At 48.9% G+C, this 27,020-nt stretch overlaps 1 protein-coding gene across 2 annotated transcripts in view; it reads left to right on the plus strand.

Annotated features, from left to right (window-relative positions):
• Positions 1-2,821: 2,821 nt before the first annotated feature.
• Positions 2,822-27,020, plus strand: part of HK2 (hexokinase 2) — a 73,772-nt gene continuing 49,573 nt past the window's right edge. Inside the window, exon 1 of one of the 2 annotated variants that reach the window (XM_004612006.3) lies at positions 2,822-3,349. In XM_004612006.3, the coding sequence (XP_004612063.1) occupies positions 3,287-3,349 (63 nt within the window). In that variant the 5' untranslated portion in view covers positions 2,822-3,286. Of the gene's footprint in view, positions 3,350-3,850; positions 4,208-27,020 lie in introns of those variants that run through there. The other variant, XM_055122895.1, reaches the window with a different exon arrangement.

The following is a 27,020-nucleotide window of genomic DNA, read 5'->3' on the forward strand; positions in this document are numbered from 1 at the left end:
TTTTGTTCTGTTTTTTTGAAACATACCAATGATTCCCAAGAGGGAAGCAGTCTAGAGGGGTGGGAGGGAAGTCAGACACCTCATATAAAGACCCGAGTACAGCAATTTCACTCCTGGCACTGTACCCCAGGGGCCCCGAAGGACAATGCAGAAAAGACATCTCCATCTATGTTCATTTCGGCACTATTCATAAGATTCAAAAACTGGAAATAACTCAAATATCCAAGAACAGATGACTGGAAAAAGAAACTATGGTGCACATATACAATGGAATGCTTGGCTATAAAATGCGATGAAGCCATGCAATCTGCTGCTTCATGAATACATCATGAATGGAGAGTAACATGTTGAGTAAAATCAATTAGGCAGAGAGGAATAGACTTAACGATGTATATTATATATAGGATATAAAGAAACCTCACAGAGGAATATCAAATGCCCAATGGCAAAAGAAAGGAAAAGCAGGAGAACTGGTCTTCAGTAGGAAAGTTTCCACTGAGACAGGGATAGGGGTAGATAAGTTTGGGACAGGAACCTTAGGACATGGGGGAGGGGCAAAGTGCCTGCCGCAGAGGCAACCTGGGGCAGGGGAGAATAGGGAGCACTGGTGGAGGGTAGTGGGTACTAGTGATGGGATTCGTGTTGAAAAATTGTATGCCTGAAACTTAACCATAAATATGTGTAACTTTGTAATTCACAGTGATACAGAAAAAATTTTAAAAAAGACTCAGTGGTCTTAGTGAACTTAGGTGTTTGCAACTGACTCTAAGGTTGGAAGCTGTTAAATGACTTTGAGTGAGGGAGAGACATTTAATAGTTTATACTTTAAACAGGACACCGTGACTTCTGAATGAAGCAGACATTGTAAAAGTCAGGGTGGAGTTAGGCATAAATGTAAGCTGGGGGGGGGGAAGGTATAATGATGTGGTGTTGGTTCTGAGTTGTTGGTGTCTTGCCTCGTAGGTGTGCAAAGACCTGCAGAGAAATAGTTCTGTTTTATAGGTCAAATTAGGACCTATTTGTAGGTCACATTGCTTGTCAATGGGTTGGCTGGATACAAGGAGGAGTGGCAGGAAGGAATCAAAGATGGGGATGCCATTTGATGAGACAACTAAGAAAGGAATAGATCTGGGACAAAATGTTCAGCCTTAGATATGTTAAGTGTGCGGTGGTGGTCACTCCCGTGTAGCTGAGACATGGTAGAGTAGACGGAGGACAGACTGGAGAGGGGAGGTCCTCTCTGTAGATTTCCATCTGTGAGTCATGGTGTGTAGGTGACATAACAGTCATGGTGCTGGCAGGGATCACCCAGGGAGAGAGTGGGACTTGATCAGATAAGCACGTGGAGGACAGCCATGGAATACTACGGCATTCACCTATAGAGAGAACAGGGGCCGAGGGGCTTGGAGAGTGATGCCTGCCTGTCTCAGACAGAGTCGTGTGTCCAGATGGGGCATGTGGTCTAAGGTGAGATATCTGAGCAACGGAAATGGCAATGTGAGGACCGAGAACACAGGATCTGGAAATATCACAGTGACGGTGACCAAGGTGGCATAGGGTCCAAGTCTGGCTGGAGTACAGTAAAAAATGGGTGAGACCTTGCAGTTGGCAGGAATACATTGTTTTAAAGAAGTTTGGCTGAGAACTGCATCATGAATGTTTTTGTTTCATGCTTGTATGTTCATAAAATTTCAGCAATAAATATTTATAACCTGTGTAACAACAACAGTTCTACATATGTTGCTGATTGCACCCCACATTTATTAGAGGAATAACTCCTCATTAAAACACTTTCTTTCCTAGAGACCCTCTCCAAAACACTGCTGTGCTGTGGACAGTATTATATATATAGCCCTTGGGGGCTTCTATTAGATATATAAAATATCTATTTGGAGTCATATATATGAATCATATATATGTATATTGGATATATTTGTATTTATGGCAATATATATGTATATATATGTATATTTAGCAAACACACACAGACATATATATATATATATTTGGAATTTGAAATCTGGTGCCAAGCATTAGCTATCACTATTTTCAGCCTATATATACCACCCCCACCCCACAACTGGCATCAGCCTCACAGTAGTTTTTTCAGGCTTCTATCTCCCCTGACTCTTACAGACCAGGACTGGAAATTAAGGAACTGACCTCGGTCTCTAAGTCAGACAGACCTGGGTTTCTTTCTTCATCTGCCACTAATGAGCTGTATGACCTTGGACAAGTCTCTAGGGCTCTGTGCCTCAGTCCCTTAGCTGTAAAACGAGACCAGTAAGCCTCCACGTTTTAAAAATCAGTTTCGTGGTGCCTGGCGTTAAAGTTAACAGCAGCTGCGGTGGATCACTTGGCTTCAGTGCCAGGCAGTCCACGATGAGCCAGAAGAGGCGAGAATTCAGACGCTCCAGAGAACCGATCCTCCAGCAGGGGCCCCTCCTATGACCCCGAGATGTCCCAGAGGTGTCTCTCCCTGCACAGGGCGTGTGTCGTTCCGGTGACCCGTCTTTCCTGTCGTCCCACGCTCCGGGTCTATGATCACGCGCCCCCCACCCAAAGCGGAGACTGACGCCTCAGTGGCTCATGCGCCTTTCCGCCCAAGCCTCTTGCCACGGACCTCACGTCCCATCCCAGCAGACGGCTCCGCCCCCCGCCCGTGGCGCGCCCCTCCGGCCGGTCTGCTCGGCCGCGCCCGCGGGCCTCGCGCGGTGATTGGCTGCGCCGCGGCGGCAGGCGGCCCGCGGGCGCACACACCCTCCCGGCACAGCCAATGGGCGCGCGCGCGTCACCGACCGGGCGGCCCACGAGCCGACAGCCCCTCAATAAGCCACATTGTTGCACGAAACTCCCGCACAAGAGTCCCGGGCCGCCGCGATCGCCACTGTGTCACTGAGCCTAGGAGATCTGCGCGCGGGAGCATCGCGTTCGTGAGCTGGACAGGTCCGGAGCCCAAGTGGGACCCGGGACTATTCTTTGCAAGTTGGGGGCTTAGCGACCCCGAGAGACTGAAAGTGAGTGCCTTGAAGAGGAGGCAACCCGGCGCGTCGCCCGGAGTTATTCTTTGGCGCCTTTTAGCAGTTGTAACTCCGAAAACCTGTTTGCAGAGACCCTCGAGTTGCGCGCGCCATCTCCGTTAGCCTCCGTTTCGTGCCGCCCCAAATCAGCGCTCCGGGCTGAGCCTTCCAACGCCGGGCACCCGGAGGTTCGACTGCGCCTCCTTCTTCTCCCGAGCGCCTTCCAGACTTGCTTTCCCCGTCCTGCCGTCGGTCCTCCCCGCAGGATGATCGCCTCGCATCTGCTCGCTTACTTCTTCACGGAGCTCAACCATGACCAAGTGCAGAAGGTAAGTGAGCCAGGGCGGCGGCAGCTGATCTCCAAAGCGGCGTGGTCCCCGGCCCTCTCCCCCGGGTCTGGCGCGCTGGACTCCGTGCGGGTCCCGCTTCCTCCCTTTTCGGGCCGAGGACGCGGTCGGTCCGGGCTGCCGGGAAGCCCGGGGCGCCGGGAGCCACATCCGCTAGGCACTGGCAAGCGAGCGCGCAGGAGAGGCGCCCGCGCTCTCCCCTCGGGCCACCCAGCGCGCGCTCCTGGGTCCTTTTCCTTTTTTCTCCTCTCCTGCCCTTGGAGGGGCGGGTCTCCCGGCACGTAGTCGGAGATTGCAGCCCACGTGGGAGGAGCCCCCCTTCTGCAGCCGGAGTTCCGGCGAGAACACGTGGGGGAGAGTCCCGGCCGCGGGAGGAGGCGCCAGTGCCGCGTGGGGCCGCCGGGGCCTCTAGTGTTTGGGACACACGTGTTTCCCCCCCGGCGGGGGGTTTGGCGGGACCTCGCAGGGCCGGGCTGGGGGAGAGGAGCACCCGGGAAACCTCTGGGAAGGTGACAGATGCACCCCGCGCGCCGCGCGCCCTCTCCGGAACTGAGGCTCCCGGAACTGAAGCGCTGCGAGGGGTGAACTCCCCGGTCCCCCGCCCCTTCCAGGGTCTTCGGATCTGCCTCCGGACCAGTCCGCCTGGAATGCTCCAAGTGGGGGGGGGGCGCACCATGGTGCTCCTAAAAGTTCCTGGGCCAGGACCAGCCACCCCCCAACCCTCCCAGCCCCCACCCCGCTCCGCAGCGGCCACGACCCTCACCCGCTCCTTTCTCCTACACCTGGAGGCTTTGATCACTGCGAAGATGATCTTTTCCCACCCGGACCTCCAACCTGCTGGTAAACCTCCTCTCCCTCTGAAGCCCCCTCTACCCGCCTCTTTTTCTTGGGGCCGAGTCATTTACATAAGAAAGATCCGCTGGCGCAGCCCCGGTCCGGAGCTCCCCGGGCCTCTGGGTTTGCGTTGGGGGTGGGGCTGGCTGGACCCGGGCGCGCGCTCTCTGGGGAGAATTGAATTTCCGAACAGATTTCAGCGTCTTCTTGTCTCGAGTCTTAGATGGCACTTGCGAATAGGGACTTGAAAAGAGGCTGGGACGCGAGTGGGAGGTGGCGCCCTGAGCTGGGAGACAATGACGAGCCTTGCCCAATTACATACTTGAAATTGTTCTGTCCTAGTGGGAACACGTTTTTAGGAAAGTGTTTTTGACATTCCCTTTTGTTGGGAACGACTCGACTGTCGTTCCGGGGATCCGCGTCCGGGGATCTTGAGGGCAAATGAGAGGATAATGGGTTACCATCTGGCTATTTCGAGAGTCATGGCTCCTGAACCCCTAAATAAAGCATGGCCACCGAGTAGGAAGCGGAGGGCGGGTGGTTTGGTTGGGTTACCCTTGTTTAATGAAACGGCTAATACTCTAGAATCTTTTCTGAGACGTGGCTTAGCTCCTTTCTTGACTTCGGTTTATTTGAAAATGTGTAAGAGCGGACAGGATCTTGGCAACTTTTTTGGACTCTTGAGCCCAAGATCTGAATTAACTCAGGGAAGAGTGTCATCGCTTGGCAAGTCTTAAAATGCAAGCCAGAGGGTCATTAATTCTGGGGAGGTCTTCACAGTTGGGTAATTTTCCCCGTAGGGCATTTGACTTCTTTTACCGGTTCTCCCCCTCTCCTCCCCCCAAATCCAGAGGTGAGCTTTGGGGCTATTCCTCCCTTAGGCTTGTACTGGGTGGGTGCGGGCGGGTGAGTGGTGATGGTGGGGGGTGTCAATCCCCTTTGGTCCCTAAGTGAAAAGAGAATTTGCCAGGGTGTCTGGAAAATAGTTCTAATCTCTGTTTTGTGGTTTATTAACCGCAGCATACTGAGCAAGTTGCTTTGTCCCTTTCTGCTGTTGATGTCGTTCTTGTCGTATGGTGGGTAACTGGGTCCTTATCTTTGGGAGAAGCAGTTCGCTTCTGCAAGCCTGTCTGTTCCTATTCATGGAGGTGTGTGGGCACTGCAAGGTGAAATCTGTCACACATCCTTCCTGGGAAGCGTCTTGGGTGTAGTACTCTAAATCACCAATGGGGGCAGTGTTGAGACAGGCCTTTTCTTCAACTCACCAAGTGGTGTTGGAAACTGGAACTTGAGCCTCTCAGTTTAAGTGGGCAAAACCGAGTCTCACTGCAGTTAGACAGAAAGTAAGAGGAGACTGAGGAAGGAGGATATTTTGAAAATATCTTTTAAAGTTGCAGCTTGAAGGAAGAACAGTGAGAGATGGATAAAACTTGAGTTTAGTTATGGGAATCTTTTAGAGTGATGTTGATTTTGAACTTTTCTTGAAAGTTCCCTGTGAATTTTTAACAGGTTCTATGCAAGGGAGACTTAGGCTCAAGGGCCCAGAAGTAGTGCCACAGAATCATTTGTCTTCCTGTGGGCAAGCCCCAGATTGTGTGCCATTAGGATGAGAGTAAGGGTCATTTTCTCACTTTGGCTCATCATCGCGTTGACACTCAAGTCCCAGCATATAGCACAGAGCATCTTCTCTGGACCAGGTGGTGACTTGAGCTATTTACATGTTAGTCTGAAATTCACAACAGCCCCACGAAGTGGATGCAATTACTATCTCCTTGCCTATTTTATACTGAAGAGAAACTGAGGCACGAACCAACTTGCCCATCATTAGTTTTTCTCTACGAGCTGGGGGTTGAAACATGTAGATGGGTCCAGAACTCCAGGCTTTAACTCACACTCATCGACCTCTGGGAACATCCTTATACTCTGTTCTGGCCGAGTTTGCACTCACTCTGGATGTCGGCAGCACCCTGGCTCAAGCATGTTCAGAAATGCAACTCGTTTCCTTGTAGATAATTGGCACTAGTAGCTGCTCTGGCTATCTGGTTGGGAGCCCTGCACTGGTTTTCACTGACCTTCCCTTCTGATTGCTATCCCTTTGCCAAATGGTCTCTGGGTTACTTCAGAGGCCACCTAGAATTTCCAGTCTCTTTCTGAAGCCAAACTGGACCAGTTCCAATGTATCTTAAGACTGTTTTCTCAATGTCCCCTGGCCCCCATCCCTACCTCAGCCTCATTTGCTCAGTCTTGTCATTCCTCAGAGATTTGAGTTGCCATTTGTAAATGTCACGCCCATTCAGACATGGCGCCCTTTGCCCTCTCACATTTTTTTGCTCTATTACATATTGGAATTGATGGTTTTCAAAAGGCTGTTACCAGGACAAGGACAATCCTACCTGTTCACCTTGGTAGCCAGTTACTGGCTGCCATTCTTCAGTCAGAATGAAGAATATAAGATGAAGGCTGGGACCTTATGGAAAAAGAAGCTGAGCCAGGTTTCCTGGATGGGGATAAGGGTTAGGGCTGTGGGTTCTTGAATGAGTGAACCTTACAGGGAAAGGCAGTAAACTTCACCAAAGCTTCACCTGAAGCTGATCCTAAGAGGATGACCAGAGACAGAGGGAAAGCATTTCCTGCCTCTGGGTTACTTCCTGTCTGTGGAGAGACAGAGGATTCTTCTTACTAATTGAAGGATGCAGGGTTTTGGACTCTTAGAAACAACAATCAATGAAGGGTACAGGCCTTTCGTTTCCTATTGATCAGTTTGGATTTAACATGTATGAACTGCTGTCACTTTGATTTCAGTTCTGGAGTAGAGAAAAGCTATTTGGGCATCTTGCAGTACGAATGAGGGAGTCTATCAACTGAACAGAAGGGGGCGGGGGCAATCTTGGAAGCAGAAAGATTCTTCAGAGCTCCGTAGAATCAAGAGAGACAAGGAGTTTATTTATTTTTCTGAGACCCTGTTGTGGGCAGAAGGCTCTCTGGGAACCACGTGGGAAATAGAAACAGATACACTTTTCAATTGTCTGGTGAAGCAGAACTCCAGGAAAAGATATTTTCCAGCAGTAACTAAAGGTGGTGTTTAGTCTCTCTGGGGTGGAGCAATCAACACAGAGTATTTTACCTGGGGTGGGGAGTAAGGGACCTCAGGGGAAGCTTGGTATGTTTTTAGTGCTCCGATTTGTCATTCATTAATCTCCAGGTAGAAATTAAAATACTGTGAGTACACTGCTGATTAGAGATCATATGTGATTAGTTTGATTTGGACTGGTATGATTTGTCATTGCTAGGTATGATTTGTTCCTCTAGCACAAGCCTGTTGTCTTCCTACCCAGCAGACTATAGCTACTCTAGTAGGAATACTTCACTTCTGTTTCAGAGAGCTTTTTAACTTTACTACCTGAATTAATTAAAATTCCCTCTGAGGTTCCTCGGTTAAAGCCAACATTTTTTTTTTTTTAAACACCACTTTTCAAATTTGGACTTTTCCAACATCCTGAGGAGTTGCAGGCAGTGAGGGGCCCTTTTCTAGAGGGAATCAAAGCCACAAAACCACAGTAGTTTTCTCAAAATCTGGCAGCTTAGGGACATCTGATGTACTAAAAGACCCAGAAAACTGGCTTCCTTTGTTCAGTTACTTCCAGTTTAAAAGACTACTATTGATAAGGAGTTCCTCATTATCATTGTTGAGTTTTTGAAGTCAGCAAATTTGGTTTGTTTTTCAACACTGTTTTGTCTGTGGGTATGGGTGTGGATGGCAAAGCAAATCTTAGAGCCATAGCTTCCTATTAATATCTCACTCCCTGAATCACAGGGCATGCATCTTTGCCTGGAGTAGTTTCTTCTTACTTTTTCCACACTCCTGTGGTCTGGGGATTGAACTTAGGACCTCACGCATGCAAGGCAAGTGCTCTACCACTGAACCACATCCCTGGACCCACGGACTGTGTTTATGCTTGTTTTCCCACACCTTGGTTCCTGCTCACCTTCCTCTTCCCCCAAGTCACCTTAGTTCTGTTATGAATGTCTACCAGTTTATTATTTTTTTCCCATTTCTTGTCTGTTAATCAACTTAAAATTTTTTTAGTGGGAGAAATAAACCAATGCTCACTTTTTGCATTCTTACTATTTATTTATTTTTGCTGTGCCTGGAATTGAGCCCAGGGCCTTACACAAGCAAGACAAGTGCTCTACCATTGTGCAAGTTGGGCCTTAACTTGCTTTGTTTTGCATGATTCCCTCAAACTCCTTATATTTTGATGGAAATAGAAAATTTTAATTTTTTAAAAAAGTTTTTGAGCCACCACGGTGGTGCTCAGAGCTTGCTCCTGGCTTTGTGATTATGGATCACTCCTGGTGGGACCTGGTGACCATATGTGGTGCCGGGGTTCAAACCTGTTGACCCCATGTAAGGCGAGTGTCTTACCTACTGCACGTTGCTCCAGCCTATTTCTCCATTCAAAAAAATAGCGAATAATATTCTATAGTATAAGTGAAGCACATCTACTTTATCTAATCTCTATTGAGTGCTTTGTTTGCCTCTATCTTAGCTTCTGTAAATAATACTGCAATGAACATTGCATTTTGTGTTAATTCACACAGTTATGTTGACTATTATGTTTGATAAAACAATTGTATTGGATACTGTCTTTGTGTGTAACCCCTCCACCCCAATTCTGTCCTATCCCTTTTTTGTCTCTGCTGTGATGCCCAAGGCTTGGTTGAGGTACCCATGGGGATCTCTGTACCACATTTTGTTCTGGTACACTGGGAGTTGCATGTAACGCTGTTGTATGATGGCAGAGCTGGGTGATGTGGGGTCTTGCCAATGGTCAGTGTCTTAGCTTCATTCATTCAAGGTGGTACTCTGCTATTGAGCTAAATCCCTGGAACCTAGAACTACTACTATTTTATACTTGGCTACATACCCAACGTGGTACTACTGGATTATATGGGAGTTCTATTTTAAGTTTCTTGGGAAATTTTATGGTGTTTTCCAAAATGTTTGCACTAATGCACATCCCCACCAATAATGTATGGAGGGTTCCTTTTTCTCCATATCGTCTTAAACACTAGTGGTTATTGTTGTTTTTGATCTGTCATCTTTAAAAAGTTATACTTACTATTATGTAATAACTGGTGGGCGCGTGTTTGGGCCACAGCCAGCTGTTCTCAGGTCTTTCTCCCTGCCCTGTGCTTGGGGATCACTTCTGGAGGGGCTTAGGGGACCAATGTGGTGTCAGGTGTTGAGCTCCAGTAAGCCACTTGCAAAGCAAGTATTATGTCTTTGGACCCTGATATGTCATTTTCACAGGTGTCAAGTGGTATGACTTTGTGGAAATTTGCATTTTCCTAATAATCAGTGAGGATGGGTGTTTTTCCATCGGTCATTTGTATACCCTATTTAGAAAAATGTCTATTTAAATCTTTCGCCCATTTAATTTAATAGCCCATTGAACTATTTCCCCAGCCTTTGTTCCTGGTTTTATTTATTTTTAATTGTATTTCAAAAATTTTTGTTTTTGGGCCACACCTACCAGTGCTCAGAGGTTACTTCTGGCTCTGCACTCAGGAATTATTCCTAGTGGTGCTCGGGGGGCCATATAGGGTGCTGGGGATTAAACCTGGGTTGGCCACATGCAAGGCAAGCACCCTACCTGCTGCCGTGCTAACATTCTGGCTCCCTTGTTTGCAAGAAAAAGGTTGGTTTTTTTTTTTTTTTTTTTTGGTCACACCCAGCAATGCTCAGGGGTTACTCCTGGCTCTGCACTCAGGAAATTATTCTTAGCTGGGCTTGGGTGGATCATTTGTGATGCCGGGGATCGAACTTGGGTCAGCCTCATGCAAGGCAAATGCTCTACCCACTATACTATCGCTCTGGGCCCCCAAAAAAACTTTATCATTGCATTATATTAACCACAGTTTCCTAGAGCATGGCCTTTGCCGTGCTGAGATGTCCCTTCTGTTCTATCTTGTTGAGAGTGTATAAATGGGTGTCTCCGTAGAGGACTAGGTCACGGGACAGTCTTGATGGGAAGTGGCCTTTTACAGAAGATGAATTTCCGGTGAGCACAGACCACAGCAGTCAGCAGATGCCCGCAAGTCCTGGCCCAGGGCCCGCTTCCCCAAGGGCAGGAGCCAGTTGCTGCTTCTCTGTCCCCTACCAGAAAAATGTAGACAATGTAAGTGCTCTGGGAGCCAGCAGACTCAAGTCTGCCCAGTTGTCCCCTGTCTCACCCTGTTGCTGGGGTTTCTAGGGGGCCAGGCATCCGCTCGGCCTCTGAATAAAGCAGGCATGTGAGCTGGCGGAACATGAGCTCAGGGGCTGTGGAGAGGAGCTGGTGACACACTCAGACAGTCCAGCGGGTGCTGAGAGAGGCTTTGTGTGATGAGACTCAGCGCCAGCTTCCTGGGGCTGAATCTTGGCTTGCCACTTCATCAACTCCGGGAACTCGGGGTCGGTTAACTTAACCTCTCAGTTTCTCCCTCTTGTAAAATCTGAGTGTTGAGGTCACACCTACATAGCGTGTTGTATAGCTTCAAGGGTGAGCTAAGAGGCTCTTGGAGGGGGGCCGACACCGTGCAGTGTGTGTCAATGCTTTCTGTGGTAGATATTAGGACATAAAGCCGGAGGTGCCCTCTCCTTGGGGGTGGGGCTGGCAGGGAGCAGGAGCGCCATATTTTCCTTTTTCTCAAGGCCTTTTGAGGACCCATTTATATTCACTGTCTGAGGTTAGGTATGAAGGGCAGAACATTCCTAAAGTTGAGGAACTGTCCTCATCTGCCCCCTCCAATTTCTAAAACCCTCTTCTCCCCGAGTAGGAGACCCTTTATATTCCTCCCAACTTTTTTTCTTTTTCTTTTCTTTCTTTGGGTTCCACGTGGCGATGCATAGGGGTTACTCCTGGCTCTGCACTCAGGAATTACTCCTGGTGATGCTCAAGGGACTCTATGGGATGCTGAGAATTGAACCCGGGCCGGCCGCATGCAAGGCAAACGCCCTACCCGCTGTGCTATCACTCCAGCCTCCCTGAACATGCTTTTTTTCAAGCCAGCTGGGGAGGGAGCGTGCGCACCTTTCTCATTGGTTGACATGTCCTCCTGGGGACATCACGAGGGACACAGCTGCTCTGGATAGTCACAGCATGATTCCAGTCCCTGGTCATTGCAACAGCCCTGTCGCTGCCCCTCAGCACCTCTTTTTCCAGAGCAACTTCTGTCAGAGTTGACTGGCCAGAAAGTTCCCTTGTCCTCACTCCAGCCCACACTCCATCCACTGGGGAAGCTGGAGATATGCCCTGTGCTGCCCAGTTAGGACCAGGTCCTGGTGGGTTTCAGTCCTGCCCACCCCTGGGGTTGTCCTAAATAGAACGGTCAATTCCACACCCCCTTGGGCGCGTGAAGAAGGGCGTCTTCCCTTTCTGGTGCTGGCAAGATAGTCCAAGAGGTAGGGTGAGTCTGCCTTGCATGTGGCTGACCCCGCTTCAATGCTCAGCACCACATATGGAGCCCCAAGCACTGCTAGGATTGATCCCTGAGCACAGAGTCAGGAGTAACCCGGAGCATTGCCAGGTGTGACTCCCAAACCCTACCACCCCCCCCCCCAAAAAAAAAGGAGGAGTGTCCCCCAGCCATCTTGGTCTCAGCATACCAGGGTCTCTTTGCCCCTCATGGACAGACTCTGATCTGCTGAGTCCACCGCAGGGGTGAGTGTCCAGGGTCCTGGACAAAGCCTAAGAGATCTTGTGTGAAATCTACACTGAACTCCCTCCTCTGTCTTGCTTTTGTCTGAGGAAACCAAGGTAGGAGGCCTGTTCTGGTGGGAAGAGGAGCGGAGAACATCAGTTTCCGGGAAGTGTGGCTGTCGTTTAGGGGAAAGCTTTTTGCACTCTGACCTCTGGGTCTCTGAGCATTCTCGTGGCATTCCTGCCCTGGAGGGATCTTGGTCCGAAGGCTCTGGAGTTAACTGAGAGACTTCAGGACTGGGAGAGCTGGAACCCTTCCTGCCTTTCCTCTCTCTCCACCCCGCCACTTCCCAGATGTCTGGAGGTGGAAAGTGTTCCTAAAGGCATGGTTCTTGCCGGACTGGAGAGATAGTACAGGGCTTAAAGCACTTGCCTTGTCCGTAGCCAATCCTCGTTTGACTGCATAGGGTCCTCTGAGTGCCACCCACAGTGATCCCTGAGCAAAGAGCCAGGAGCCCCGAGCACCTGTCGGGTGCCCCAAATAAAAGGGCCTTGCTCTTGGGAGGTGAGTTAGCTCAGTGGAGCAGGTGCTCTGCATGCTGGATGCTGTGGTTTAATCTCTGGAGCCACATGGTCTGCAGGTTGGGTGTGCCGCTGAGCACTGAGCGAGAAGTAGCCGCAAGCATCATTAAATGTGGTTCCCAAACAAAGCAAAACAAAAGGGGGCTTTATTCTTCACCTCTTCCATCTGGCAATCACCCGATCATTATGGTAAATAAGGAAGTTCAAGTCAGATAAGTCTCCTGATGATTTGAGTTAGGGTTAAATGAAGGCATCTGAAGCAGTTGCCTTTTCCCATTTGATAAGTTTCCTCTTCTTGCTTCCTGCTTTCTCCCAAATTCTCCTGGCTCTGCACTGGAAGTGTCGCTCAGCCGGAGAACACTTGCCCTGGTCTGTCAGAAGCCCTGGGTTCGATTCCGAACAAACCCACACAACAAGTACAAACCACGTTACTGTGCCAGATGTTCTTGTTTCAGTCCCTCTGTGAAGACTTTCACTGTGCTCCATTGGTCTCCATGCCCCCTCAGCCTCCAGAGGCCCCGAAATGACAAGCACATGGATGTTGGGTGCCAGCTCTGTCTGCACTCTCCCCAACTCACGCCCCTCTCAAATAGCCTCTGGTAGACGTTAGATCACTGATGTTAGATGATTCGTCACATGAAGAGTCTTAGCCCTGGAGACATGGGGTGCTGGGCACAGCAACCAGGTAGAGGGACAGGAAGTGCGACTGCTGCCAGGCCCCCATGCCAGGCCCCAGGCCTGAGGGACAGTGTCAGTGCCAGCACCTGCGCAGCCTGGAGTAGCTTGCTCTCCACCCAAGTTACTCTCTGCCCTTCTCTTTGCATTCCCAGAACACCTTGTACTAACCATGGCATGGACTTATTTCTGTTTGGTTGCTTATTTGTCTTTTCATTTCTTGGGCCAGACCTGGTAGTGCTTGGGGGGCCCCTGTGGTGCTGGGGGTGGAATATGGGGCTCCAGCAGCAAAGCATGTGCTCCAGCCCTTTGAGCTAGCTCCCCTGCCCCAAACCATGTTTTTTCGAGCACCTGCTATATCTTAGCTGAGCTAGCTGCCGGCATCATAAATATGAAACTGGGAAGCTATGTGCAGTCTGTGCTGGTGGTCTTTGAGAGCAGTGGAGTGAAAGTGTTGTCCTCACTAGCCCTGGAAGTTGAGACAGGCATCTGGGAAGAGGCTGGCTGTGCTGGTCCCCCAGAGACCAGTGGGACTGTGTTAGGCCAGAGGGGGACATTCTAGGCTGGAGGTCAACATCCAATATTTCTAAGCTCTTTCAGACCAATAAGCCTCAGAATTGCATCGATGTATACGATTTAAGTTATTGTAAATTGTCACTGTCACTGTCATCCCGTTGCTCAGCGATTTATTTGAGCGGGCACAAGTAACGTCTCTCATTGTGAGACTTATTGTTACTGTTTTTTGGCATATCAAATACACCACGGGTAGCTTGCCAGGCTCTGTCATGCGGGCACGATACTCTCGGTAGCTTGTCGGTCTCTCCAAGAGGGGCGGAGGAATCGAACATGGGTTGGCCATGTGAAAGGCGAATGCCCTACCGCTGTGCTATCACTCCAGCCCTTTGCAGATATGTATTTTTATTTATTTTTTGCCGGGACAGGGGAGGGCTGCACCCAGCAGTGCAGGGGGTGGGGTGGGGTGGGGCACACGCTATCCTAACCCAGTACTTGGGCTGGGGGTCTCCGGAGATGCCCAGGGGACCAATGTCAAGCCTGCATGCAACCCGTTGAGCTATCTCTCCGGCCCTTGAGTATTTTCATTTCTGTGAAAGGGATTTCTTGCCTTCCGACCTGCACTTTCAGTTTGTAATGATTTATTAATCTATTTGCCTCCTGCCTCGGAGCCCGGGTGCCTTGCGGACAGAGACTGGCATGGCCACTGTCCCCTTGCGCTTGGCCCTGGAGCACTCGATTTAGAGCCAAATCTGTATCTCTGGGGCCCTGGCCTGGCCAGGGTCATGCTCGCCTACCCTGGCGCGGCTGCCCCCAGCCCATCCCCTGGACCCCCAGCAGGTGCTGCTGCCTGCCTGGGTCTCTTTGGCTGTAACTCGATGCAGAGCAGAGCGAGAACTGGAAGAACAGGAAACCCCATGACTCAGGGCCGCGCAACAGGATCCTGGAGGAGGGGTCTGAGCGCACATACCCTGCCCCCAGCCTGTGCGTGCCTGCACCGCGGGCTCCGTGCTGGCATCTCCCGGGCCCGCTGGGTCGGCCTGGGTGGCTGTGGGCAACGTGGAAGCAGAGATGTTGCTTTTGGGCGGCTGTGTTTCAGCGGGCAGGGGACAAAACACTGCAGTCTCCTCTTCCCCAACTCATTTCTCTGTCTGTCTGTCTCCGTCTGTCTGTCTCTCCTCTTTCTTCTCTCTCTCTCTCTCTCTCTCTCTCTCTCTCTCTCTCTCTCTCTCTCTCTCATCAGAAACATCTGTCCTTGGTTTGGCAACGTTTCAAGATAAACTTGCTGCTCTCTGCACATCCTTAGCCCTCCCGCGAGGAGTGTGCAAGGGCATTATTATTAATGAGATCACACACAGCAGCAGCCTTTCCCTGGACCGGCACACCTGGGCCCCAGGTTAGAGCACGGCCCTGGCTGGCCACCGGATGTTGTAGGTCCTGCTCAGGACTTGACCTGGGGGAACTGGGCCGCTGCTCTAAGCCTTGATTTCCTTCTCAGACAGTTTGCGGTGAAACAGGAATAATGCAAACTCCATGAAGTTCATTGGAAACTAAGTTGCAAGGATGTGTCAGCAGAGAGTCAGTGGAAGGCTTTGTGCGGTTGTGCTCGGATTACTGTGGGCTTTGTCCTCCTTTGACCCTGGTCTCTGTGGGCCCGCTGACCATTTGCCATGCCATGTCATGGGTAGACTAGGGCCAAGTCAGTGCCTTGGGTTTGCTTCTTCCCATGTTTAAAAATATTGCAGTCCAATATGCCTAGGGAATGGAATCCATCAAGTACATCACCACCTCAATCAGTAAAATCAAGGGCTGGAGACATAGCACAGCCGGTAGGGCGTTTTCCTTGCACGCAGCTGACCCAGGTTTGATTCCCAGCATCCCATACGGTCCCCCCAGCACTGCCAGGAGTAATTCCTGAGTGCAAAGCCAGGAGTAAGCTCTGTGCATCGCCGGGTATGACCTCAAAAGCCAAAACAAACAAAATCAGTAACATCATTCTCAACACAACCACTAACCTCCCTCCTGTCCAGGGAAGTCTGACTTTACGCTAGACCCCTTTTGTATGTGTGGCTATTTTCACTATCGTTTAATGAGATTCATCTATGTGTGCTGTGGCCTGTGGTGAGAGAGCACTTCTTGCTCTCACAGTGTCCCTGCCCTCACTTCCTCCCACAACGCAGTTTTGACTGAACCTGACTGAATAAAAGCAGATAGATTAATCCAAGGCCTTTGCTTCGAGAACATGCAGTTCTTCCATAATTTCTTTCAAGGAGGCTAGATTGGAGCCTTGTCCCAATTTATAGGTGACCTGGTTGCATTTTCAGGACAAGAACACGAATGTTAGGGAAGCTGACATTTAGTCTGCTGGTCTGCAAGGATCTAGAAGTTGGAACTTGTGTTCATCCAGCCCCTCCTGGAGAGGGGCTTCAAGCTTTGACATCAGAAATCAATGAAGGTTGGAGAAAGGGAGCCCCTGCTGTGCCTCAGGGATTACTGGCCTGATGCTTCTGGGCCAGTGAAGTCACACTTACTGGAAGTGGCCACTCTAATTCATCCTGCAGTCAGGAGGGCGTGTCCTTAGAAGTGACTGAGCATTTGCTCAATTCTTTACTTCGTTTGCTCATCAGAAGGATTAGCAGAGGTGGTTCAGCTTTCAATAAAAGGATTTTTAGAATGATAGTCATAGACTGGCGTATTCAAATGCCAAAAACAGTAACAAACAAGTCTCACAATGGAGACATTACTGGTGCCCACTCAAGCAAATCGATGAACAACAGGATGACAGTGACAATGACAATGACAGTCATAGACGAGGCATGGATGATTACCAAAAAGCTTAACCTTGTTTAGTAATTCTTCCTGGGAAGCTGGCAAAAATTTAGAGCCAATATACAATAGTTAATGATACAGAGAACTACAAGATACAAAACATATTTTTGCTGGTATAAAAGATGCAAAACAGACAAAAGAAAAGAAGGAAAAGAGTATCAAAGAAACATGGATGGAATCTGACAATTTATACAAGAAAGATAAAATGAGCAATGAACAAAATGATATAACAAAAAATATATGAGATATTGTAACTCCTTGGGGCTGAAGAGTTAATATAGCAGGTAGCAGGTATGCAGCCAAGCAGGGTCCAACCCCCGGCAGCCCAAATGGGCCTTTCAGTACTGGTGGGAGTGAAGTATGGATGGTTCCTTGGAGTTGAGTACAGAGGTGAGTTTCCCAAGAGTTATGGTGAAAAGGCCAGCCCCCTCTGAACCTGTTTAGTTACTTGGGCATGTGGCAGGAAAGCAGGGCGAGTCTGGGTGCCAGACCACTAAACCCTACAGGGAATGGACTGATCCATGAACAGCACAGAACTGTACATGGGAGGATCATGGTTCTGGTCCTTCCTTCATGGGATATCTTGATTAAAAATGGTAGAATTAAATCACACTATATGAGAGCTTTGCAGTAGGGAGCAAATTGAATGTAGCAAGATAAGTAACTCTCTGCTTCTAGGATTCAAAACTTCTCCCTTTTGATCTTTGTCTGATGTACTGCCACCTTATTTATTTATTTATTTATTTATTTATTTTTGAGGGGGAGGGCGGGGAGGCGAGTGGACGGGGTCACCCCGACTGTGCTCAGGGCTTTACTCCTGGATCAGTGCTCAGGACTTACTCCTGGCTGCTTGCTCAGAGATCACTCCTGGTGGTGCTTGGGGGACCACATGTGGGTTCGGGAATGGAGCCCAGTTCGGCCATGTGCAAGCAAGCGAGCACACACCTTATTTGCTGTACTCTCTTCAACCTAATTCCAGATTCTGTTTGTTTTTGTTTTCTAGGTCACATGAGGGAGTTTATTACTGACTCTGTGCTCGGGGTCACTCCTGGTGTTGGCTCTGGGGACCGTTGCCTGTGATTGAACTGGGGTCTACTATGTGCAAGGCAATGCTTAATCCCTCTCAGATCATTGCCGTGTCCACCCATTCTGAACCTTTTCATAGGCTCCTCCTTTTGTCTTCAGGTCACATGTACCCACTGACATGCGTATTGAATATGAGCAGTGAATCCTCACTGAACATCCTTGATAGGGTCTTAGAAACAGTGACTTAGTAAAACATGACATGGCTTTAAGTAAAAAATAAAGTCTTATAATAATGTCATTTTATTCAGTGCTGGTTGGAAATTGTTTCCGTCCCTCCCTCCGTCCCTCCGTCCCTCCCTTCCTCCCTCCCTCCCTTCCTTCCCTTCTCTTCTTTTAATAAGCACATTCATAATGTTGCACCACAATCCATTTCTAGAATTAATTTCTTTCCCCTTTTTTGTGGGGGGGGGTCACATCCAGCAATACACAGGGATTACTGCTTGTTCTGTGGTCAGGGATCACTCACTCCTGGCAGGCTTGGGGAGCATAGAGGATGCTGTGGATTGAAACTGAGTTGGACACATGCAGGGCAAATGTCCTACCTGCTGTACCATCTCTCTGCCCCCCTCCCCCATCTAGAATTGATTTCTTTTTAAATTCTAAATTCTTTTTTTTCTTACTTATTTTTTTTTCACCCAGCAATGCTCAGGCTTAGTCCTAACTCAATGCTCAGGTATCACTCCTGGCAATGCTAGAGGACCGTATGGGATGCCTGGGTCTGCTGCATGTAAGACAAGTAGCCTACCCGCTGTACTATCTCTCCAGACTCCTCTTTTAAAATTCTTTTCCAGTGCACTGTGGTGCTTTGCATATAATTGGCTTTCAGTAAACGCTATAAAATGGGAGTGGCTGGGTTCCCACTAGTGGTGAGAGATTCAGGGGTTGAATGATAGGAATTTATCTTTATACATGAAGGCTATGTGCTAGAGAAATGACTGGTGAACATTTACTAGATCTTATGTTATTTATTTTCTGTTTAGATGCTGGATGTTAAGGTTTCTTTTACATTTTTCCTTTGAAAACTCTTTAAGAATTTGAGTACTTGGACCAGGGAGAGGTCAGAGGCTCATGTGCATGCTTTGCCTACAGGAAGACTAAGTTCTAGCCCCCGTGGTTCCCTGAGCACCAAGCTGAGAGTAACCCCCGAGTCTTTGACCCCCTCCATCCCCAGATGATTTTGTAGTGCTTTAATATAACAAACCGAGTTGGAGTATTACTGTCTTAGGGCCAGAGAACTAGCTCAAAGGGCTGAGCGCATGCTCTGCATGCATGAGACTCAGGTTGGATTTTTGTAGCTCTGTGCTCTGTGCTCTGAGGGAGAGAATGCTCAGAGAATAGCCCCTGAGCATTGCTAGCTGTGGCCCCAAGCCCCAGAAGCATCACCGTCCTCTAGATACACATAGTTAAAAAATTTTTTTTTTTAATTTTATAAAGTAGTTCACAATATTTCACGAATCACGAAATCCCGTTAATCACCGATTTCTCGGGCGGGCTCAGCAACATCTCATTTGTCCTTTCCCTGAGATCTTAGAAGTCCATCTCGACTCGACCCTTCTAACGATGTCGCACTGGGGGCTCTTCAGGGTCAGGGGAATGGGATCCAGCTTGTTACTGGATTTTTCATATGAATACACCATGGGAAGCTTGCAAGGCTGTCCCATGTGGGCAGGAAACTCTCAGAAGGTTGCCAGTTTCTCCCATAGGGAGAAGAAGGCTAAACGCGCGCTTCTGAGAGCTTGCTTTTAAGTCTCACAATATTTAATTACATTTAATATTCAAACACCAATCCCACCACCATATTTTGGGTATTTCCATCCCAAACCCCAATCCCTGCCCCAAAGTAGAATTGAAATAAAACACTTCCCTCTAAGGCTGGTTGCCTCTTCTTTGAATCCCATCAAATGTAGTGCAGTACTCTTGGAGGATGGATCGGGCAGACACATGGAGTTTTTATCAGGAATATTTCTCACTGGGATGAAATAGTGTGGCCTCAGGATCTAAGCAGTGACAGTTGCTGGTCCAGTGAAACTGTCTGCAGCTTAGCCAGGACTTCTGGACTGGCAGCAGGAAGGTCATTTATTAGATTTTTGATTTGTTTAGTTTTGGGGCCATACTTGGCGATGCTCAGGACTTTCTGCTGGCTCTTCACTCAGGAATTACTCCTGGTGGTGCTTGGGGGACCACATGGGATGCTGGGGATCGAACCCAGATGATGGGGTGCAAGACAAGCGCCCTAGCTGCTGTCCTATCACTCTGATCTCAGGTCATATATTGTTTTATATGACCTAATCTCAACAGATTCCTCCGTCCCTCTCAGAGAGTCCGGCAAGCTACCGAGAGTGTTCTGCCAGCACGGCAGAGCCTGGCATATTCGATGCCAAAAACAGTAACAAGTCTCACAATGGAGACGTTACTGGTGTCCACTTGAGCAAATCGATGAACAACGGACGACAGTGCGACAGTGCGAATCTCAACAGACCCTGGCTGAGACTGCTGCTTGGCCTCAGTTTCTCTAAGCTCCCTTTCCGCCCTAGCCTGGCCTTCTGGGTTTCCTCCTAGCCCTGGGTCTCTGCACCGTCCTGTCCCTGCACACTCTGAATGCGCCCAGGTGAAGATGCCCTTGTGCCCTTCCTGTTCCTTGCACTGATGCTCTGAGCAGGATTTCTCCTCCTTTGAGCACTAATTTGGAGGGAAAAGTGGGCTCTGAAGGAAACAGACTTTCCAGAGGGGGCTCATTTCTCTTGTGTGTTCTCTGTCTCTGCCACACTTCTGTGGAGGAAGCAGACCAGCCAGACTGGTGCATCACGGGAAGAGAGAAACTGACCAGATTGCCCAACCAGGAAGTCCTAATCTCAGGGTTGCTAAACAGGCGGCTGAGACTGCTCTGTCTTTGTCTTTAGTCCTCACCCTGCCTCCAGGCAGGGAGCTGATGTCCCCACCAGGCCAAGCTTTCTCCTGCCAGGCCTCAGTTTCCCCCGCCTAAAGAGTCTCTTCCTCCCCCTCTTACTACCTGACAGACATTTAAATTATCCCCATGTGATATAGGTCCCATGTGGCCATCGATGAGAAGAGAAACAATTGGGGAAAAGCCTCTCTTTTGTTAACCCCAGGGTCACTAAATACTGCCAAGAAATGTCCCTTTGGCTGAGACATAGTACTCCATACTAAAGTGCATACCTTGCATGCAGCCAGCCCTGGTTTGATTGGTCCCTGGCACCACATGCTCTCTGAGCACTGCTTGGGCAGTAGGTATCGCCAGCACGGTACGGTACAAGCAAAACTGTATCCTTAGGCCCTTGCATTTTGCTACTGGCCTAATTGGCCAAGAATCCCAAAGTGCTGCTCAGGAGGTCCTCCCAGATATTCGTGGAGAGAGCTCTCCATGGGCCAGGCACTGGCACCACATATGGTCCCACAAACACTGTCACGGTGTTGTCTGGGTGAGAGGCTGCAAGGAGCTCCTGATCGCCATCGGTGCAATAAGAAAAAATAAAAAGGAAAGGAAAAGAGAAAAGGGAAAGAAAGAAATGCCTTGATCTTCTGAGGGTGCCAGGGTGAAGAGGAGGAGCGGGATGGAAAGTAAAGGGAGAGTGATAAGAGCTTTGCGTTTGTCACTGCCTTTATGCCAGTGCCTTTGTGTAGGGACTCGCAGCCCACTTTACAGGGAGAAGCTGAAGCTCAGACAGGACGTTCCGTGTCACACATCTGCACACAGGCTAGAGTCAGGACTTGAACCCGATTTCCCTGATGTCATGGCCTCTACTTCACCCCCACCAGCAAGGGATGCCTCTTCTTTGATAGCTTCCAAAAACCTACATCTCTTTTCAGTAAATACACAGATGGTCTTGCCAACTCCTAGAATCTGGCATCAACAGGGTTGTCTAGGCCTTAGCTGCTCACTGACTTTTAAAACCCTAGGCAGGAGAGTAGTGAAAATGACCTGAAGCAGTATGTATGACAGGAACACAACCCACCAGGATCACATCCTTGGCACCTTGTAGATGTCAAACTAGTCAATAATGAACAGACAACTGGATAAAGAAACTGTTATATCTGCACAATGGAATATTATGCAGCACTAGGAAAATGACATCATGAAATTTGCTTAGAAACAGATGAACATGGAGAATATCATGCTGAATGAAATGAGTCAGGAGAGGGAAAGACATAGAATGATTGCATTTATATGTGGTATATAAAGAACCTATAGGACGAGATTAATACCCATGGGCAGTAGAGACAAGGGCCAGGAGGATTGGACCATGGTTGGAAGACTGCCTCAGCTGCCGGGGAGAAGGCAGTTGGAATAGACAAAGAACCACTATGGCAATCATAGCTGGAGATGATAACTCTGGATAAGAACTGCATGGTGAAAGTAGGTAAAGGAACAAACACGATAACCTCTTACTATCTGTATTGCAAACTGTAATGCCCCAAAGGGGGTGGGTAGAGGAGAGAGAGACAAAGAAGGGGGGGGGAGAGAGAGAGAGAGAGAGATCGAGACAGACAGACAGAGACAGAGATACAGAGACAGAGAGACAGAGACAGAGGTAGCTGTTGGTGGGGGTGGGCGAGGAGGAAACTGGGCTTATGGGTGGTGGGAAATGTAACTGGTGGAAGGATGGGTGTTGGAACATTATCTGCCTGAAAGCTGATCATGTAACTGTGACTCAATTGAAAAAAAAAACAAGACTTTTAAGAATTCTTCTCCCATTCTCCCCCCATCCCCACCCCCTCCTCCACCAGGTGCAATGCTCAGGGACTACTCCTGGCTCTGCCCTCAGGAATTATTACTGGTAGTGCTCAGGGAGCCATATGGGGTGCTGGGGACTGAACCTGGGTTGACTGTGTGCAAGGCAAGCATCCTACCTGTTGCGCTATTTCTCTGGCCCCAAGAATGACTCTTTTTTATTATTTAGTTTTTGTGTTTGTTTTCTTGATACTAGGGATGAAACTCAGAGCCTCACACATGCCAGGCAGGCACTTGGCCTCTGCGCTGCATCTCCAGGCCCTCTTAATGTTTTTAAGAAGCTACTCTTGCCATTTTTATGTCAGTTAAGTTTGGGATATCAGTTAAGCTTAATTCTTCCCAAAGTGGGAAGACGGTGAAATGATCAGAAGAAATGATCAGAAGACATGATCAGAAGACAGAGAAATGGTCAGAAGACAGAGAGAAATGATCAGAAAATGGCTTTGCTTCAGAGAGAGGAAAAGGTTTCCAGCAATTTGAGCTGAGCAGATGTCAGACACTCGCCAATGTAGAGAAATAGTGAGTGTGTCATGCCTGGGTGCATTCAAACTTAGGTCAGATGTCCACTGGGGTGGAAGAAGACAAATTCAAATGCTGTCTCTGATTGGTGGGAGTTTCGACTCATTCCCTCAAGGGTCTTTCCTTTCTAAGAGTGAGTGAGTTTTAGCCAAGTGCATTTGCTATCTCCTAAATGTCTTTCTCTTATGGCTCTGAGCCCCTGGCTGCCTCCCTCTGGCTGTACTGTGGATGTGAGTTGATGGGGTATTACCCACTGTGTGCATGTATTTTTCCCCCTATTCAGGGTAGCCATTTTTTGTTGTTGTTTGTTTTTTGCTTTGTTTTGTTTTGGGATCATACCTGTCAGTGCTCAGGGGTTATTCCTGACTGTGCACTCAAGAATTACTCCTGGCAGTGCTCATTATGGGATGCCAGGAATCGAACCTGGGTAGGCTGCTTAGGAGACAAGCTCCTACCATTTGTACTATCTCTCTGGTCCAAGGTAGCCATCTTTTTATGGAACTGCTTCTTGTTTCTGCTTTTTGCCATCCTTGATCACCCTTAACTCACCCTTAACTAAGGGGTACCAGCCAAGGCTGGGTGGGCCGCATTGATGTGCTTAGAAATCTATGGCATTAAGTAATTTATCATCCTAGTAAACTCATTGTGCCCTGAAGGAGGGAATTGGGCCCAGGTTGCTGCACTTGCATTTGTCCCAGTGGTTGCATTAATCTTTCTCTTAGTCTCACATGGTGGAGAAGAAAGATGGGCCCTGGGATCATCCAGGAAAACAGAGGGTAGAGAACAACAAACAGCCCATAAGACAAGCAAGAAAAATGATTCCAGAGTCAGGCATTAGCACCCAATCTCTGTTTGAATCCTAACTGATCTGAAAATGGGGTTGTGGAAGTTTTGCAAAGGAGCAGGAGAGGTCAAGTCAATAAACCCAGAAAGATGGTGTCTAGGGTGGTTAATATTTAGCTACTCTAACTATCAACCTCATCATTTTCATCGGCCATTGACCACTGAAATATGATCATAAGCTAGTCTGTGAAAGACTGCATGGTTTGAGAAAAGGTTGAGTCTAACTTGGTTGAGTCCCTGAGAGTTAAGGATGGACATGTCACCTAGATTTTCACAAGCCCATGGCAGCTGAGATGTTGCAGTTAAGCCAAGAATGGCTCCTCCTGCAGAATGACAGCCGCCCAGCTTCGCTCTTCTGGAGAGTCTCTCACTCCCCCAGTGGTGGAAAAGGGTCTCTTAGCAAGGCAGTCCGTCAGGCTCTCTGGCCACCCGGCCCCCACCTTGCCCCTCTGCCAAGTGCCCTTCATATAGAAAATGACTTTTTAACTGGCCACAGTCAGCTTGGATGTGCCAAGGTGCTGTTTGGTGAGTATAGACCCATTGTCATCCAGTAGCAGAGAGGCATAACCAAACCCTGTCCTGGCTTGAACCAGGCCTTTTGTGGGTTCCCTCTTGGTCTCATGGGGGTAACAACACCCCCGCCCTCCCAGAGCTGCCATGAAGGGTGTGTTAGAGGGGGTAAAGCCTTGGAAGCATGGTTGTACCTCCTAAGGGATCATTGTTGTTGCCACTGCCCAGGAGGGCATCTTGGGTTATTCCCATCCATGCCTGGTATCAACCTGTGGTCTAGAGGCCCTCGTCCGTTTTAGCACCCAGACGCATAAACCAAGAGATGATTTTCCTAGGCTTTCCCAGGTGTCTTTGGCTCTAGACTAAGACCTCCATGTGCCAGGGTTCACCTGGATCTAGAGACTTCGGGTTCTGGGCCCTCAGCCACGTGCCTGTCACTGCACCTACTGGCATGGCCTTGCCTGAGGCTGTACCCTTTTACCTTCTGGGGAGCATCATGTGTCTTCGTGTGGTTGGACAGGTGTCCTCAGTAGCACTCTAGCTGCAAGTTTTATATGATTTCCAAATAAGTAGCATGACTAGGGGAGAAGGACAGAAGTGCCAGGGGGAGGTGAAGGCGGGCATTGGGCCCAGGCATTGAGCAACTGAGATGCCAGGAGCCTGAAATGAGAAATCACAGTGGATTGTTGGCTGGATTTTTTTTCTTATTAGACCTATGATTTAGATAACCTATGATAGATCTATATTTTGTTTTATACATGTATGTATGCATGCATGCATGCATGCATATATTTTATTTTTGGGTCACACCCAGCAGTGCTGGGGAGCTGCTCCGGGCTGTATGTTCAGGGAGTTGCTCTTGTTGGTGCTTGGGAAACCATGCTGTGCCAGGGACTGGACTGGGGTCAGCTACATGCAAGGCCAGTGCCTTAACCCCTATACTATTGCTGGCCCTCATGGTAGCTCTTTAATAGATGTTGGTAATAAGAGAATGCAGGGGATTTTCCACTTCCGCAAAGCCGACTCTCAGTTTGACAACCTGGTTCTCTCGAAGTAGGGGGAGAGGAGAGCAGCCCAGGGCTCGCACCAGTTCTCTGCTCCTGCTGTCTCTCCTTCCTGCCCCTTGGGAAAATGTGTTGGTGAATTTTGTTCTGTGGAACCACATGGAAACTGCGGGGAAGAGTAGTTTCTCCTTCACCTTGCTTACGCCTGGTTTCTACGCTTACTTCTTACTCCAGACTCTCCTATTTCACCTTCGGAGATCTTAGAGAAAAAATGTTGAAGATCAGTACTGGGCAAGCTAATACTCTCCAGAGAACTGATCGCTATATGGCAGCTCTGGGAGGGAGGGGGTGTTTTTAGCCCCATGAGACCAAGAGGGAACCTCAGAGACCCAGTTCAAGCCATGATAAGGCTTGGTCATGCCTCTCACCTGTTGTTGGATCACAGTGGGTCTGTACCCCAAATGGTACCTTGGTACACCCAAGCCTCATTGTGACCAATGAGGACAGAAATAGCCCCAAGAGAGGGTTGTGGCACAGTCCCTTAAGGAGTTGGATTCTCTGTTTTTTTTTTTTTTCTTTCTGTCACAAAGCTGAAAACTAACTTCATTCCTTTCCTAAAGGATTAAAAGTTTTCCCTATTCCTCTGGAAACCTTGGGCTACAAATTCAGTTAAAAAATAAAGTCAAGGGGTGACTGGAAAGATGGTACAGTGGGTAAGGTGGTTACCTGGCCTGAGGCTGACACGGCTTCAATCTCTGGCACCCCCGTGTGATCCCCTTAACACTGCCAGGAGCAATTCCTGAGTTCAGAGCCAGGAGTAACCCCTGAGCATTGCCAGGCAGGACTCAAAAGCTAAAAATAAATAAATAGATAAATTAAAAAGCTCAATAAGTCAAGTGTCTGGAAAGATAGCATGGTGGTTAAGGCCTTTGCCTTGCATGCTGCTGACCTCAGTTTAAATATTCAGCATTGAAATATGGTCCTTGAGCACCCCCAAGACTCATTTCTGAGCTCCAAGCATGATAGAGCCGCTGAGCACTGTCAGTGTGACTCTCAGGTCAAAAATGAATAAATAAAATAAGTTCAAGAAGACCTGACGAAAGTGCTGGGAGACACAATAGGCTGTTGGGGGTGGGGGGACACACACTTGAGTGGGGCCTAAGGACCCTCTTTGACGCTTTGCTGGGGCAGGGCTAGGTGGGCGTTTCCTTGTGCTCTCTGCAGTAACAGGGCTGGTGGCTTCAGTGGCCCTTTGCCATTAGCAAGCGTGGAGTTTCATGGAGGTTTGGAACAGGAAAGAGTAGGGTCCTTTGTCCCTGTTTGCTTCGGAGGCTGGGAGGACCTGGTTCTGCAGTTGTCCAGTCCTGGAAACTGCCCCGAGTTCAGGGACATCGGGGAGACTGAGTGCCACCTTGGGTAGATTTCTATTAGACTTCTTTTCCTGATAGAGGAAAACAAAGAATAATCATGACAGGACAGATGGGAGCTTTCAAGAGAGAAACCAAGAGGGACTCCTGAAGTTCCCCTCCCGGTGTCATGCTTGGATGATGCTCACATAAATGTCTGGTAGGAAGATCATCCATGAAGTAACTAGCGAGGGCTCCATGGCCCCTGGCTGGGCCAGAGACTCTGTTCTGTGTCGGGATGCGCCAGGCTGCTGGGGTGCTGGATGAATGAGCAGGTTCCTTCTTGCCTGTAGGACTTAGGATCTGGACACCTAAAGTTTTCTTTCTGAATCATGGATGGTGTTGGGTGAAGGGGAAAGTCTGACTGCTTAGTGGCACAGAGTAGCCTGACTGTTTTCTCGGGAGGATCCAAGGAGG

The sequence above is a fragment of the Sorex araneus genome, chromosome X (assembly GCF_027595985.1).
Source record: "Sorex araneus isolate mSorAra2 chromosome X, mSorAra2.pri, whole genome shotgun sequence".
NCBI lineage: Eukaryota > Metazoa > Chordata > Mammalia > Eulipotyphla > Soricidae > Sorex > Sorex araneus.